Raw genomic sequence first — 17,156 nt, 5'->3', positions numbered from 1 at the left:
TTTTTATATTATTTTTGTTTCCCTTCCCTTATGTTCATCTGTTGTGTATCTTAAAGTCCTCATATGAGTGAAGTCATATGATTATGTTTTTCTCTGACTAATTTCATTTAGCATAATACCCTCCAGTTCCATCCACGTAGTTGCAAGTGGCAAGATTTCATTCTTTTTGATTGCTGAGTAATACTCCATTGTATATATAGACCACAACTTCTTTATCCATTCATCCATCGATGGACATTTGGGCTCTTTCCATACTTTGGCTATTGTCGATAGTGCTGCTATAAACTTGGGGGTGCATGTGTCCCTTCGAAACAGCACACCTGTATCCCTTAGATAAATGCCTAGTAGTGCAATTGCTGGGTCGTAGGGTAGTTCTATTTTTAGTTTTTTTGAAGGCCCTCCATACTGTTTTCCAGAGTGGCTGCACCAGCTTGCATCCCACCAACAATGCAAAAGAGATCCTCTTTCTCCGCATCCTCGCCAACCTCTGTTGTTCCCTGAGTTAATGTTAGCCATTCTGACAGGCGTAAGGTGGTATCTCATTGTGGTTTTGATTTGTATTTCCCTGATGATGAGTGATGTGGAGCCTTTTTTCATGTGTCGGTTGGCCATCTGGATGTCTTCTTTGGAGAAGTGTCTATTTATGTCTTTTGCCCATTTCTTCACTGGATTACTTGTTTTTTGGGTGTTGAGTTTGATAAGTTCTTTGTAGATTTTGGATACTAACCCTTTATCTGATACGTCATTTGCAGTTATCTTCTCCCATTCTGTCAGTTGCCTTTTAGTTTTGCTGATTGTTTCCTTTGCTGTGCAGAAGCTTTTTATTTTGATGAGGTCCCAGTAGTTCATTTTTGCTTTTGTTTCCCTTGCCTCCAGAGACATGTTGAGTAAGAAATTGCTGCGGGCAAGATCAAAGAGGTTTTTGCCTGCTTTCTCCTTTTTTTTTTTTTTCTTAATGTTTATTTTTATTTTTGAGAGGGAGAGAAAGTGCGTGAACAGGGGCGGGGCAGAGAGAGAGGGAGACACAGAATCTGAAGCAGGCTCCAGGCCCTGAGCTGTCAGCAGAGTCCAACGTGGATGTCCAACCACAAACCATAAGATCATGACCTGAGCCAAAGTTGGGCGCTTAACTGACTGAGCCACCCAGGTACCCCAAGACTGTACTCTTAAAGGGCCTATGCAGAAACTTACTCACTCTGAGACTAAACAAGGAGGCAACAGTTTGAAAAGCACCTGGTCCACATATGAGGGAGATTTATTGACTGATTTTAGAGTGTGCCAGAGGGGCAGGGCTGTTAGTAACTTTCTCTGGGAATAGAAGTGTTGATGGATGCCGGGTCTGACACCTTGTCTGTCTTGCAACACTCATGCCACCCCGGTGTTCCCAGCAAACCACCTTTGTGCGACCTACCCACCTCAGCAGGCACCATTCCAAAATGGCTCCCACCCTGCTGTACTGGCTGGTGGCCTTGATCCCACCCTAAGCAGATGCAACTCCATCACATCCTGTGGGCAGCCTCAGCCAGGACTGCCCCCCACCCATCAGCTTCTGCCCTGTGGGGGCAGCCCCACCACCAGTGTACCTAGAACAATCACAGCTGGGCTTCAGAGCCAGCAGATTAGATGATACAGAAGAATGGATCAGTGACTGGAAGACAGAGTGGTGGAAGTTACCCAAATGAAACAGGAAAAAGAAAAATGAATTTTTACAATTAGAATAGATTAAGGGCCCTTTGGGACAACATCATGCATACTATCATTGGCATTATGGGAGTCCAGAAGAAGTAGACAAAAGGGCAGAAATTTTACTTGAATAAATAATGGCTGAGAACTCTCCTAACTGGGGGAAGGAAACGGATATCCAGGTACAGGAAGCACAGAGAGTTCCAAACAACATGAACCCAAAGAGGTCCATATCAAGCCACATAATTAGAATGGCAAAAAATAAAGATAAAATCTAAAAGCAGCAAAAGAAAAGCAACTAATTATATACAAGGAAAGCCCCATAAGGCTCTGAGCTGATTTTTCAGCAGAAACTTTGCAGGCCAGAAGAGTGGCATGATATATTCACAGTGATGAAAGGGGGAAAAAAAACTAAAATCAAGAGCACTCTTCCCAGCAAAGTTATCATTCAGAATTAAAGGAGAGAGAGTGTCCCAAACTAAAGGAGTTCATCACCATTAAACAGGCCTTATAAAAGAGACTTAAGCTGAAAAGAAAGGGTATTAATTAGTAGCAAAAAAATATAAAAAGTATAAATCTTCCTGATCAAGGTAAATACATAGTGAAGATAGTGGATTAATTGCTTTTAAAGTTTATACGTAGGTTAAAAAACAAAAGTAAAATCAGTGATATCTACAATAATTAGTTAAGGGGTACGCAAAAGAAAGATAAAACGTGGGGGGAGTAAAAATATGGCACTTTTAGAATATGTTCAGATTTCAGTAACGATTAACTTAAAATAGAATGCTGTATATGTAGGGTATTATATATGAAACTCATGGTAACCAGAATTCAAAACCCTGTAATAGATCTGTAAAAAATAAAGAGGAAAGAATCCAAATATAACACTAAAGAAAGTCATCAAATCACAAGGGAGGAGAACAAGAGAAGAGGAATGGAACAAGAAGAACTAAAACACAACTAGAAGACAATGAACAAAATGGCAATAAGTGCATACCTATCAATAATTAAATGTAAATGGACTAAATGCTCCAATCAAAAGACAAAGGATGAATGGATTAAAAAACTAAATTAAGACCCATTAATATGCTGCCGGTAATGACTCATGTCAGACCAGAAGACAAAAAGACACATACAGACTGAAAGTGAAGGAATGGAAGATATTCTATGCAAATGGAAATGAAGAAGAAAAAAAGCCAGGGTAGCAGTACTTATTTCAGACAAAATAAACTTTGTTTTAATTATATTTTTAAAAATTTTTACTTTTTGTCTCTTTTATGTGAGGTACAATAGTCTTAAAAATAAAGACTATAACAAGAGACAGGCTAACTCGATAATGATAAAGGGATCAATTCAATAAGGGCACATAATAGTTGAAAGTATCTGTGCACTCAGTATATGAGCACCTAAATATGTAAAGCAAATATTTATAGACAAAAGGAGAAATAATAATACTAGGGGATTTACTTTAACACCCTACTTACATCAATGGATAAATCGTTTAGATAGAAAATCAGAAAGGAAACAGTGGCCTTCAGTGACACACTGGGCCAGATGGACTTAACAGATATGTACAGAACATTCCATCCAAAACCAGCAGAATATGTGTTCTTTTCAAGTGCATGTGGAGTATTCTCTAAGACATTCTTTAGGACAGATCATGTGTTAGGCCACAAAACAAATCTCAGTAAAGGTAAGAAGACTGAAGTTGTATCAAGCATCTTTTCTTACCACAATAGTACAAAACTAGAACTCAATTGCAAGGAAAAAGAATTGGAATAGACAAACACGTGGAGGCTAAACAACATGCTCCTAAACAACTAATGAGTCCATAAAGAAAGCAAAGAGAAAATTAAAAAATATACTTTGAGACAAATGAAAATGGAAATACAACATTCCAAAGTCTATGGGACACAATAAAAACAGTTCTAAGAGGGAAATTTATAGCAACATAGGCCAGCCTCAGAATACAAGGATAATCTCAAACAATCTAACCTACACCTAAAGGAACTAGAAAGAGAAAAGCAAAGCACAAAGTTAGTGAAAGGGATAAGGATCAGACCAGAAATAATTGAAACAGACAAAAAAAAAAAAAAAAAAATTAATGAAACAGAGCTGGTTCTTTGGACACTTTAAAAAAATAGAAAAAAGATAAATCTTTAGCTAGACTCATTAAGAGCCCAAATCAAATCCGTAATAAAAGAGAAGCTATAACTAATACCACAAAAATTTTACAAGAGATTATGAGAGACTACTACAAATAATTATATGCCAATAACTGGACAACCTAGTAGAAATAGATAAATTCTAGAAACATGTTGAGGTGCCTGGGTGGCTCAGTCGGTTGAGTATCCGACTTCAGCTCAGGCCATGATGTCATGGTCTGTGGGTTCCAGCCCTGCATCGGGCTCTGTGCTCACAGCTCGGAGCCTGGAGCCTGCTTCGGATTCTGCATCCTCTCTCTGCCCCTCCCCTGCTTGCATTCTGTCTCTGTGTCTCTCTCTCTCCAAAATAAATAAACATTAAAAAAATTTTTTTTAAAAATTCTAGAAACCTGCAATCATCCAAGACTGAATTAGGAAAAACTAGAAAACCTGAACAGACCTATTACTAGTAATGAAATTGAATCGGTAATCAAAAACCCCCCTCACAAACAAATGTCTGGGACCAGATGGCTTCACAGGTGAATTCTACCTCACTTTTAAAGAAAAGTTAATACCTATCCTCAAACTGTTTCAAAAATTGAAGAAGAAGGAATGCTTTGAGATTAATTCTGTAAGGCCAGCATTGCTCTGATACTACAACCAAAGACACTACAAAAGAAGGAAATTACAGGTCAATGTCCGTGATGAACATAGACACCAAAACCCTCATCAGAATATTAACAAACTGAATTCAAAATACATTAAAAGGATCATACACAGGGATCAAATGGGATTTATTCCAGGGATGCAAGGATGGTTCACCATCCACAGATCAATCAATGTGATACACTCCATTAACCAAACGAAGGATAAAAATCATGAGATCATCTTAATAGATAATAGAAAAAACATTGGACACAATTCATCTGTTTTTGATAAAAAATCTCAAGAAAGTGGGTATAGAGACATAGCAACATAATAAAGTCTGTGTATGACAAAGTCACAGCTAATATACTCAATGGTGAAAAGCTGAAAGCTTTTCCTCTAAGATCAGCAACAAGACAAGGAGGATGTCAACTCTTACCACTTTTATTCAACATAGTACTGAAGTCCTAGCCAGAACAATTAGATCTAAAAATAAAAGGCATCCAAATTGGTAAGAAGTAAAACAAAACTGTCACTATTTGTAGATGATGTGATAGAAAATCCTAAAGATGCCACTAGAAACAAAAATAAATTCTGGGGCCCCAGTGGCTCAGTCAGTTGAGCATCCGACTTTGGCTCAGGTCACGATGTCACAGTTCGTGAGTTCAAGCACCACATCGGGCTCTGTGCTGACAGCTCAGAGCCTGAAGCCTGCTTCGGATTCTGTGTCTCCCTCTCTCTCTGCCCCTAACCCATTCACATTCTGTCTCTGTCTCTCTCAAAAATAAATATTAAAAAAAATTTTTTTTAAATCAATAAATTCATTAAAGTTGCAGGATTAAAACTAATATGTGGAAATCTGTTGCATTTCTGTACACTAATAATGAACTGTCAGAGGAATTAAGAAAATTCCATTTACAATTGAATCAAAAAGAATAAAATATCTTGGAGTAAACCTAACCACAGAGGTGAAAGACCTGTACTCTGAAAACTGTATGACGTTGATGAAAGACATTAAAGATGACACAAGCAAATGGAAAGATGTACCCTGCTTATGGTTTGGAAAAATTAGTATTGTTAAAATGTCCATACTATTAAAAGCAATCTATAGATTCAGTGCAATCCCTATCAAAATACCAATGGCACTTTCACAGAGCTAGAACAAATAATCCTAAAATTTGTATGAACCACAAAAGACCACAAATGGCCAAAGCCATCTTGAGAAAGAAGGACAAAGCTCGAGGTAGAATATATAATGGGGAAAGGACAGTGTGTTTGATAAATGTTATTGGGAAAATTGGAGAACTGCATGTAAAAGAATGAAACTGGATCATTTTCTTATAGCATACACAAAAATAAAATCGATTAAAGACTTAAATGTAGACCTGAATTCATAAAATGCCTAAGAAGTAAACATATGTAGTAAATTCTTGGACATTAAACACTTTTTTTCTGTGCCCTCAGGCAAGGACAACAAAAAAATAAGCACAACCTTGAAGCAGTTCTGTCTCAGGGAGTTCATAAAATCACTTTTCAGAGTAACACTAACATCTTAGGTGGTATGCATGTTAACATGATCTTCAATTCAGTAAGTCTTAAAAAAATATTTGCTTTTACTATGGTAACTATTACTAGTTCAAACCCACATAAGCAAAGATATGTGGGGTCTTACTAAGACCCAGTTGTGAAAAGTGTTCTAGACACCAAAAAGCCCAAGACTGTGCTTTATGAGAAAACTGTCCTTAAGAGAGAAGCGTACCCCAAATTGTATTTCTGCAGTATTGCTTCTACAGTAGCTTCAACAGCTTATCGAATATAACTTACTACCAAACAAATTTCTTTTTTACCAAGAAAACTCAGAGTGGATAATTGAGAATTGTCTTCCGTACTCACGGACTTCTCAAATTCAGTTTGTGAGCACACATGACACCATTGTCTTCAGCCATGTCCATCCCTATACAACTCCAATTGGCAGCATATACACATTCATTAACATGACCCCAAGGTCCTTTCTTGTTATATCCTATAAAAACAAACAAAAGCACACAAACTTAAAAGTGATGCTGACTGATCATCGTTTCAGATTTTATATTTTACTGAGTAATTATCTGCATGTGTAGTGATTTTTCTATTAATTCACTCAGTCCAAGGTTTCAAGTTGCCTAAAGATCTTAGAAGTTATCTTCCAGCTGCTGTCATGCTACAAAACATAAGTATTGGGGAAATAAAAAGTTTGTCCAAATCATGGTTCAGGTTGTACATAAATTTATAATGTTTTTCATAACTTAAAATTTACATGGGACTGTTTGTGATAATGAGAAAGTTCTGGAGGTAGATGGTGGTGATGATTAGGCAACATTGTGAATGTAGTTAGTGCCACTTAAATGTACACATAAAAATGGTTGAAAGAATACATTTTATGTTATGTGTCTTATATGGCAATAAAAAATGAGAAGTATGTTAGCACATTGGCTTAGTAAGCCTGAATAAGTATAGGGAAAAACAAGCCCAAGTACAATAATGTACACTTGTATTATAATTAACACTAATAGATAAAAAGACATATTTAAAATTTAAACCAAGCATCCAAGTCTTGATTTTGGCTCACGCCATAATCCTAGGATTGTGGGATTGAGCCCCGCATGGATCCTGCTTGAGATTCTCCCTCTGCCCCTTCCCCACTCTCGCATGTGCTCTCTCTCAAATAAAAAAAAAAAAGTTAAAAATAAAATTAAACTTAAAATTATTAAACTTGTTTCATTTAACAAAGATATGCCTTAGTCATGTAATATGGATTCCTGAAATGTTTCTGCGTTAGTTTCTCTAAGATTTTTTATTTTAGTATGGCGCATCTAAAGCATTATAGTAAACGTTGAAAGCATTTTCAGAGAATTATAGGAACATTCATTTTATATTTTGCATGTACGAGGCCCAACAGAGCTCCTTGAAGATACTTTATAATCTAATCTATTAATACCTTTCAGATACAGGAGAATATTATGCACTTCAGGAGAAGTAAAGGCCTTTGTCAGTTCAGGCACATCGCTACAACAACAGATGGAGAGCATAGTGCTTTAGATCTGCAATTTGAGTCCTAGCTCCAGAGACACAATAGTAAGGTAAAACATTGACCAATTCAGATATCAAAGAGCTCTTGTTCCCATTGTACAAAATTCTGAATTAGTCTGAGCTCAAAAAACAAACAAATCCTCTTTTTATCTCTGGCCCATCAGAGAGTAGATCTCTAACATCTGAACACAAAAGGTCACCAAATGGTCAGCAAACAAATTCTTAGTTATTGCTCCCACCCATGGAGACTTGCTTCTTGGGCATAAGCAAACCAAAAGCACAAAATTATAGAGAGGGAAACTAGACAAAGCAGAGGTAAGGTTCTGTTGTCGTTTAGGTTTCATTTCTGGAGCCCAGAAAAGACGTGCTGGGATTAAATCACCCGTGAGGTGTCTTCCAACGAACATAGCTTACTTGGCTCTGTCAGCCAATCTACTGGGCATCTGCAGAACTCATGAAAAATAACTTTATAGCTTTACAGTTAGGGCTCTACACTGGTAATAAAGTGTACATGTGTCAAAGAATTTATTTAACTCAGTAGTTAGTAAAGGCATTGGTAAAATGTTATAACTGGCTTCTATACCCTGAATCGAATCACGAGAAAACATTAGACAAATCCAGATAAAGGAACAGTATACAAAATTCCTGGCATATAATTTTTTGAGTGTTCATTAAATTCAAAGGAAGACTAAATTGTTTCGGTTCAAAGGTTACTAAAAAGACAGGACAGCTAAATATGACATGTGGTTTTGAATAAAGACATTATTAAGCTCAATGCTAGAACCTGAGTGGGGCTGAAGGTTAATTGTGGGTCATGTCTCAAGATGAATGTCCTAATTTGGATAGTTGCAGTGACTGTCATGTAGGAGAATGTCCTTGTAGCAAACATACCTAAAGTATTGAGGAGTGGTGGGGCATCAGGCTGGTAACTTACTCTTAAATGGTTCAGGAAAGAAAAGTATGTTTTTGCCATACTTTAAAATTTTCTCTAAGTTTGTAATCATTTTAAAAAAATTTTATGGAGAGATACTTCACAACTGTAAATATTCTTGCTCCTCACGAGTACCCCTTGATTATTCTTCCTGAATCTCTTACTACTGCGATGGTTGTAAAATAGTGATTTTCTGACTCCATCATTCCATCGTACTAGTTGGCATTCTATTGTAAGAAATTACTTCATTTTCTCACTTCTTTATATTAGTAGGAACTTGTGGATTCTTATTTTTCCAGTGGCTCTAGTCTTTTATCTTTGTTATTCATTTTTATGCTCAGATTGTTCCAGATTTGGCTTCCATATAAGGAGTGGGAATTGGCTGCTTCAAGCAGCTCCTTCCTAGAACCAAAAAGGTGATTCAGGCTCCTCTTATAAATATAGGTCTACCCAATGTCTGGAGTTAGCCACTTCTTCAAGGAACCATGTTTCTTTTAGTAGACAATGATATTTAAAACCAGGACAACCATTATTAATTATTTATATTAATTATATTAATATTAATATTATATAATTATATTAATTATAATATAATTATTAATATAATTATATAATTATAATATAATTATTAATATAATTATATAATTATATAATTATATAAATAATTATATTAAGTTGTGGAAACTTAATATTTTAATCATAATTAAAATTAGGATTTTAATGTCTCTATTTGGCAGTATTCTGTGTACTCCCTAGTGTGCATCAAATAAATGAGTGGATGCTATTTGAAATTTATTTTTGTTTACTGTTGATAGATGAGACCAAGAACTGGGAAGTGTCAGCACTTTCTCGGGCTGCCCAGAAAGGATTTAATAAAGTTGTGTTAAAGCATCTGAAAAAGACAAAGAACATTTCATCGGTAAGAAATCCTTTGTATATTCTTTACCTTAAACAATGGAGAGATCAGATTCTAAACTTATGAAGAGTAAAAATCTTTGTTTAAAATGTTAGTTATTCTTATCTATAAAGTAGAGAACAGTATAGAAATAGTTTCAGTGTATTTTGAGCCATAAAAATGTAAGAAATATTAACTATCTGGTTTATTGTCTTGATCATGTTTTCTTGTTTTCTTTACCTTAAAATATATTTAGTGGCTGAAAGAAAGTAATATGGATCATCTTCAGTAAGCAATCAGAATATTGATATTATGGATATGTAAGATTGATTCATTTAGGCCTTAAATGTATTATTTTGTCAAGTTTAATTGATGCCAGGGTTTATGTTTTTTTGGTGACGATTTCTTGAGATTAGGTTTTTGAGATGTGGCTTATAATGTAATAGGAAACAAAGAATAAAGAGAGAAAAGGGACTATAGAGAAAATACCTATTTTAGGTATGGAGTGAAAATTAAAATTTGAAAAACTTTTAGTGTCTAGAACTGATAATGTAAGCTCTAGGGTAAATGCCTCCACCTCGTTATTTTTGACAGCTTTTGATTGAGACGCTGCGTAGAACTGGAGATGGCTGTCTAAAATATTTAAATTCTTTTATCACATATAAATAAAACAAAATAAAATTACTTGAGCATATTTCTGGTTTTACAAATAAAACTTCTTTACAGATAGACAATTTCTCATTAGGAGAGTGGTTCTTGATGTGAGGACTCTGTGGGTTCCAGGGTGCAAGGCCAAAGCTATTTTTACTCATTGACATTTGCACTATGGTGTAATGACGGGTAACACTGTTCATTCCTAAGCACTTTATTAAATCTTGACCCTTGAACACATGTCTTCTTAATGTTCTGTGTGATGAAACAGGAAGTGTGCATAAAGCAGTCTGTTGCATAGTGCAGTGTGGCAATTGTCTTTAGGAAAAGCACTTTGTGATGTTTTGAGCTGTGAGCTAAAGTAGGCACTTTTTCAGGAACACCGTTTTCACTTGAAAGAACAACTGACAAACTGTGGCTGTTCGGTATTTGGCAGAGATTTTATCTAAAATAGAGTGAGACTGTCACTTCAAAGAAAACATCTGAGAGTATTTGTTGCCAATGATAAAATTGCAAGGTTTTAAACAAAAATTAAATTTTGGAAAACTTGAAACCGTTACCGTGAACTTGACAGCTTTTTAACTTAAAGAGTTTTCTGATAATATTGTTGATATTAACCAATGTGACTTTTTTGCATACATAATGAAACGTGTCAACATTTGTAAGATCTGCATAACCCAGTAAACCAGTATTTTCACATCACCAGTACATTATGTTACCAAGTCATGCATAGGTAAAAAAATCCACTTGAAGTGCAGGATAGACCAGTGGATTTTAATATAACAGACTACATCAAATTCATTGGTAAGGTTTCAGATTCCACATTGTACCTAAGAAATAACCGGGGAGGGGGTGGGGGCGTCTGGGTGGCTGAGTCGATGGAGCGTCTGACTCTTGGTTTCAGCCTAGGTCATGATCTCATGGTTCATGACTTCCATCCCCGCATCAGGCTCTGTGCTGACCATGCAGAGACTGCTTGGGATTCTCTCTCTCTCTTTCCCTCTCTCTCTGCCCCTCCTCTGCTCATTCTCTCCCTCTTTCAAAGTAAATAAGCTTAAAAAAATTTAAAAAAGAGAAATTTTGACTTGTTCAATTTGTATCAAGCTGTTATCTAAAAAGACTATTAAAACACTCCTCCATCTTCCAAATGTGGCCTAACAACATATCACTATAGTTGTTTCCTAGTGAGACACACAGTGAAGAGATTTGCACAAGTGTGAAACAGTGTCACCTTCCTGAGGTTTTTTTGTTTTATTTGGAAAATGTAATTACTTTTCCTAAAAATATGTCATTTGTTAACATGTAATGGGTTTCAGTGGGGTTTTTTTTTTGTTTGTTTATTTGTTTTGTTTATTTACTTTGAGACAGAGAGAGAGGATGCGAGCAGGGGAGGGGCACAGAGAGGGAGAGAGAGCATCACCAGCAGGCTCCACGCTGTCAGCACAGAGCCCAACGTGGGGCTGGATCTCACGAACTGAGATCATGACCTGAGCCGAAATCAGGAGTCAGACTTTGAACCAGCTGAGCCACCCAGGCACCCCTGGGTTTCGTATTTTTAAATAAAACAATAAATAATTTCAAGGTTTTAACTTCTAGTAGGAGAGATTATCAATAAACGTGACCCACTTAAACAAAAGTTCTTTGGGGATCCTTAGTATTTTTTAAGGGTGTAAAGGATCCTGCCAAAACTTTGTGACCACTGGCCTTGGAAATGGACATCTGACTGCAAAACTGGAAAAGATATGACTTCTTTCCATGAATTTGCAGTAATATTTACAACAGTACTGTATAGGATATAATGAACCATTGAAAGAAATTAATAACATAGAGGGTCATAAAATCGTTTTTTTTCTTCTCATAATTCTCTTAATCTTTAATTCCGTTATCATCACATGTGTATTATTGTTCAAATTTGCAGAATGAAGTACTGTCCTTAGAAGAAATAAGGATTAGAGTAGTACAGATGCTTGGCTTTCTGGGAGGACAAATAAACAAAAATCTCCTAACAGGTAAACTTTCCTTTAAAATAAATTTATCTCTATAGATGTATTTGTACTTTGAGTATATACAGATCATGGTATATTGTAGTATTTGCTCCTATATGTGATTTATATATTTTCAAGTGAGATTACAAAGAATAATATTTTGCCAAATGAAATGTTTTGACAATACCCATGCAATCTGGATAACTCAATACTTGTTGACAAGATGTTCTAGTCTGGTTTGTTAAACACATTTTCCATTTCGAAACAGAATCTAATTTGACACTTTTAATATTATACATTGTGTCAGGAATTCAAAGTTAATCTTTGAAAATTCTGATGTTCTTAATATTTGGATATTTATTTAGAGTGTTTTTTTTTTTCTATCAGAATCAGCATTTTAGATTACTAAAAATTCATCTGTATTTTTAGTTTTGATCTTTCATATTAAGTATACTAATGACTTTTGGTTATTTAGGAAGTTAGAACCTACGTTGGGAAAATAAATGTTTACAAAGGAGAGATTTTTATTGTTCATTTACCATTTTTCCACATAACACCTAAAATAATTCTTACTGAAAATGGAAACTAAACATTCCGGACTATTAAACTTGCTTAAACATAATTTTACTTTAAATCAAAGTTAAAAATAGTATGTCAGTGATAATGTAATGGCATGTACATGTCTGAAGTAAAAACAAAAAAGGAAAGATGAATGATGTGTTAAAAGTATAAAAGCATTCTACTTTCACTAATGAATTGTAGAGCGATTGATATTAGAAAGATTTTGAATGAAAACATGCTCTTCCTGATTTTTTTTAACAGCCACATCCTCAGATGAAATGATGAAGAAATATGTGGCATGGGACAGAGAAAAAAGACTCAGTTTTGCAGTACCATTTATAGAAATGAAGCCTGTCATTTATCTGGATGTGTTCTTGCCTCGGGTCACAGAGTTAGCTCTTTCAGCTAGTGACAGACAAACTAAAGTACTTTCATTTCTTATTATTTTATTTATAATCTATGCTTTTTAAGACCTGTATTTGTTTGGAAATAGATAATATATTTCAGACATTCCAATATTATTAATTCTGTATATTCTGTAATATAGCAATTAGACAGTGACTTAATTATCAGAAGTAGATGTTACTAGTAAAAAGTAAACGTAAATCTTAGTAGATAATAACCTGGTAAAACACTAATATACCAAAAAACTGTCCAGAATAGAAAATGCAGTACCAAGTGTACTTAAAACTTATTTCCAATTTGTGCACCATTATTATCACCTTAACTTGGGAGGTTAGAAACAGACAATCTCAAGTTTTCATGAAATTCATTTGTAAATTTCCAAAAAATGTTTTAAAAATATATTTACTGAAAGTGAAGGTTAAAAATGTGCTGACAAATGAAGTAAAGTTCTGTGATAATGGTAGCAATGAAACATATTTCTTTGAAGGTACCATTCCCAGTTTGTCTAAATCGTGTTAAGTTTTCATTCTTACCTCTTGGATGCAGATCAAAGTGCACAGAAGCATTAGTTTTATGCAAGAAGTGCTGCTTCCAGTTAATTTATATTTGGGAATGATAGTTACCTGCTACAGGTAACTTTTTAAAGGGCTAAGTTGAGTAACATTTCAAAATATTCTTCTCTTGTAAACCTGGAAACTTAAACTTGTTGAACTCCTGGCTTGTTTTAGGTTGCAGCTTGTGAACTTTTACACAGCATAGTTATGTTTATGTTGGGAAAAGCCACTCAGATGCCTGAAAGTGGTCAGGGTTTCCCACCCATGTACCAGCTCTACAAGCGAACTTTCCCCGTGCTACTTCAACTTGCATGTGATGTAGATCAGGTAAGTGAGTGACATTGAATCTGGCACAGTTGCAAAGCTTAAAAAAGTTGGATCTTGTTCAGTGATCATCAAAGCTTGCTGCGGGTTGGAATACCCTGGGGATCTTAACATAAATGCCGCTGCCTGGCTGCTGCCCCTTGTAACTGTGATTTAATTCTTCAGGGGTATGACCTGGGGATCAGGACTTTTAAAAGCTCTCCTGGTGATTTTTAATGTGCCACAGTTTGGGAATGAATCACTGATCTAGCTAATAGTTGCTGATAGTATAGGCATCTAAAGCTGAATTTGCAGTCTGCCCTCATGTAGGGACTTAACAGTCTCTAGGAATGAAGAAGAGACAAGTAACCATGTATAAGAGTGGAAATAATGACAAGTGGCCTCTTTCTGATGACTTTGTGGCAAATTCTCCATTGCTGCATGAAGCAGGAAAAAGTAGAATTCTCAGTTCATTTCATGAAGCTATGATATCTTCGGTACCAGGATGCACACACAAAAGAGGAAGCTAAATGAAAGATCATTTATTAAAAACAAGAAAACTCATTTCTAAATATAATGGAAAATTCTTCAACATATATGAATGAATACAATCCAGCAATGTATTCAAATGTGCTGTGATTAAATAGGATGTTTGGTTAAAATTGGAAATTTACCATAGAAACGGATTTCAGAAGCAGTAATTCCCTCCATAGAACCCTCAAAGGTGTTTGTCCTGCTGAAACTATTAGTAGTTTAGTGTTCTCTTTAATATGAAAAGAATGTCTCCCTGAATTCTAGAGTTGAATCATCCCCAGGCATGAAGCGCTAATGCCGCCTTGTGCCCGGGCCAGGATAGAAGCCCAAGGTGAGAAGTGAGTTGGCCTGTTGAGGGGCAGTGCCTGCAGTGTGGAGTGGTTGCTCAGTATTGCTTCATGTGCATTCAGTTAGTTACTTGCAGTGGTTAGTATTTGGGCCTCTCACCAGGCCATGAGTTCCCTGAGGGCAAGGGCATTAGAAAGGAAGAAGAGATTATTATTTTGAATGTAATTTTTTTAAACCTGGAAAGCCCAAGAGTGTCAACCGATAAACTGTAGGAATTAACAAAGGAAGAAACTGATGAATTACAAAACAAAATTCTCATATATCAGTGTTCTCATTTATCTTAAATATTAGGATTGATCACTTTGAAAATAGGTCTACAGTATCTTACTCATAGCAGCATCAAAAATATATATAAAATGTCTATAAATGAACTTTAATATGTCAGGTAAATATATGTTTTATGAATACAAAATGAGCATGCTCTGTATCTGAGATAGAAGAATCAATATTGAAAAAAACACCAGCTGTTCCCTGATCAGTAAGTTCGGTACCATTCCAGCAGAAAGATCATAATTAATTTCATTTTGAACCTAAAAAGTAATCTGAAAGAATAATTGCTTGAGCCTCACCAAGAACAATTTTGAAAGGGTAGAGTAGTGAAGGAAGTCTTGCTTTAGCAAATGCTAAAGCCATGTTATTTATAATAGGGTTGAGCTAGGCAGAGATAGACCAGTGGGAGGGTCTTGTGGCTGCCAAGTGGGTTCATGTGTGTACATCAAAATTGTATATATGGTAGAAGAGGCTTTTAAGTTAGAAGTGGATCATTTAATAAATAATCTTAGGCCAGTCAACTAACCTGAAAAATTAATTCAAATTAAGAGAAGGATAAACAAACTATGAATATATTACAGAAAAATGTAATTAGTTACAGCATGCTGTCTGTCCGTGTGTATCTTTGGATTGGAATGGTCTTTTTCATGATAAAATATGTTTTTTAATATAGAAACACATGAAACTAAAAGTGAACCTCCATCTCATCACCCCTTTCCCAGTCTTATTTCCCTGGAAAATCTACTTTATCCTCTATTGAAAATTTCGTGAATATATGCCCAGATCTTTGTGAAAATACGTTTTTACAAATGTGCATATATGCTTTACTTATAAAAAGGATCATAGCATTCAGAAACTCTTTATGTACAGGATGTGATTTCTGCTACTCGGATGGATTTTATTATCGTTACAGTGTAGACAGCCTTCCATGTCTTTCCCTAAAGTTTTGCGTAGAAGTGGAGATTTTCCGACAAAATACAGAAAGCAGATGTATAGAAAAAAATGTTAATGTCTTGATAGTTTTGACTTTATAAATGTTTAAAAATACTGAATGGCACAAAACTCACAATTGTAATGTATACATAATGTGGGGAATTTTTTTGTAACATTCTACTGAAGATAGAAAAGATTTAAAAATGAGCAAATAAAGAACAAAAATAGGCAGCTTATAAATGAAGAGATACATATGGCCAATGAAATATATTTTAAAATATTCAATCTTTTTAGTAAATAAGGAAATTAAAATTAAAATGCTATTATTTTCAGCTGTTGTAAAATATTTTAAAAATTGACAATGGTAAGTGTTGCCAAGCATGATGGAAAGGACGTTGGGAGTTGTGGCTGGAGAGAATGTGGGTGGGCACAGGTTCTCTGTGAGCAGAACAAAACGCTGGGTGACCTGCAGCCCTGGTCCAGCACTTTCCTGACTAGAGATGTGCTCAGACCAGTGTATATTGGACTTTGCCGTGATTTCTTTAGAACAGTCACAAATTAGAAATGCCTGCATCTCTAGGGGCACCTTGATGGCTCACTCAGTTGCACGTCCGACTTTGGCTCAGGTCATGGTCTTGTGGTTTGAGTTCGAGCCCTGTGTCGGGCTCTGTGCTGACAGCTCAGAGCCTGAATCTGCTTTGGATTCTGTGTCTCCCTCTCTTTCTGCCCCTTCCCTGCTTGCACTTTCTCTCTCTCTCTCAAAATAAATAAACGTTAAAAAAAAAAGAAAAAGAAAAATACCTGCATTTCTAATAATAGGATTTGGGCAACTGGTCATGGTATGTCTATATATAGGATACCAGATAGCTAATAAAAATGCTGTTATAGCTTATATATTTATACAAAAATATTCAACATTAAGAGGAAAAGTGGTTATAAAAATGTGTATTATTTTTAAGTGTGCATATACATATATTTAAATGTGTTTAAAAAATTATTTTGAAAGTTAACAGTGATACTTAATGTTCACAGTGGTTACTTTTGGGATATAGGGTTGCAGATGGATAGTTTTCTACATTTTCTATAATTTGTGTAAGGTGTGTGTATATATGTGTTGTATGCATGTGTCTACGCATATATATGTACACACAGACATATATATATGATTTTGTGAATAATTGTATGAATTCATATGTAGTATGAATAAGAGTGTATAATTCTTTTGGGGAAAAAAAATAATGCTTT

The 17,156-nt window shown here is 35.3% G+C and overlaps 1 protein-coding gene across 3 annotated transcripts in view; it reads left to right on the top strand.

Annotated features, from left to right (window-relative positions):
- PRKDC (protein kinase, DNA-activated, catalytic subunit) overlaps positions 1-17,156 on the top strand; it is a 214,760-nt gene that overhangs the window by 37,730 nt on the left and 159,874 nt on the right. For all 3 annotated transcript variants that reach the window (XM_007085581.3, XM_042972680.1, XM_042972681.1), the window contains 4 exons: positions 9,288-9,391; positions 11,937-12,027; positions 12,826-12,989; positions 13,698-13,850. In XM_007085581.3, coding sequence (XP_007085643.2) covers positions 9,288-9,391; positions 11,937-12,027; positions 12,826-12,989; positions 13,698-13,850 — 512 coding nt within the window. The remainder of the gene's footprint in view (positions 1-9,287; positions 9,392-11,936; positions 12,028-12,825; positions 12,990-13,697; positions 13,851-17,156) is intronic.

This window comes from Panthera tigris, chromosome F2 (assembly GCF_018350195.1).
Source record: "Panthera tigris isolate Pti1 chromosome F2, P.tigris_Pti1_mat1.1, whole genome shotgun sequence".
Classification (NCBI taxonomy): domain Eukaryota; kingdom Metazoa; phylum Chordata; class Mammalia; order Carnivora; family Felidae; genus Panthera; species Panthera tigris.
Note: the sequence above shows the minus strand (reverse complement) of the source record. Positions and strands in the feature narration are given on the sequence as shown.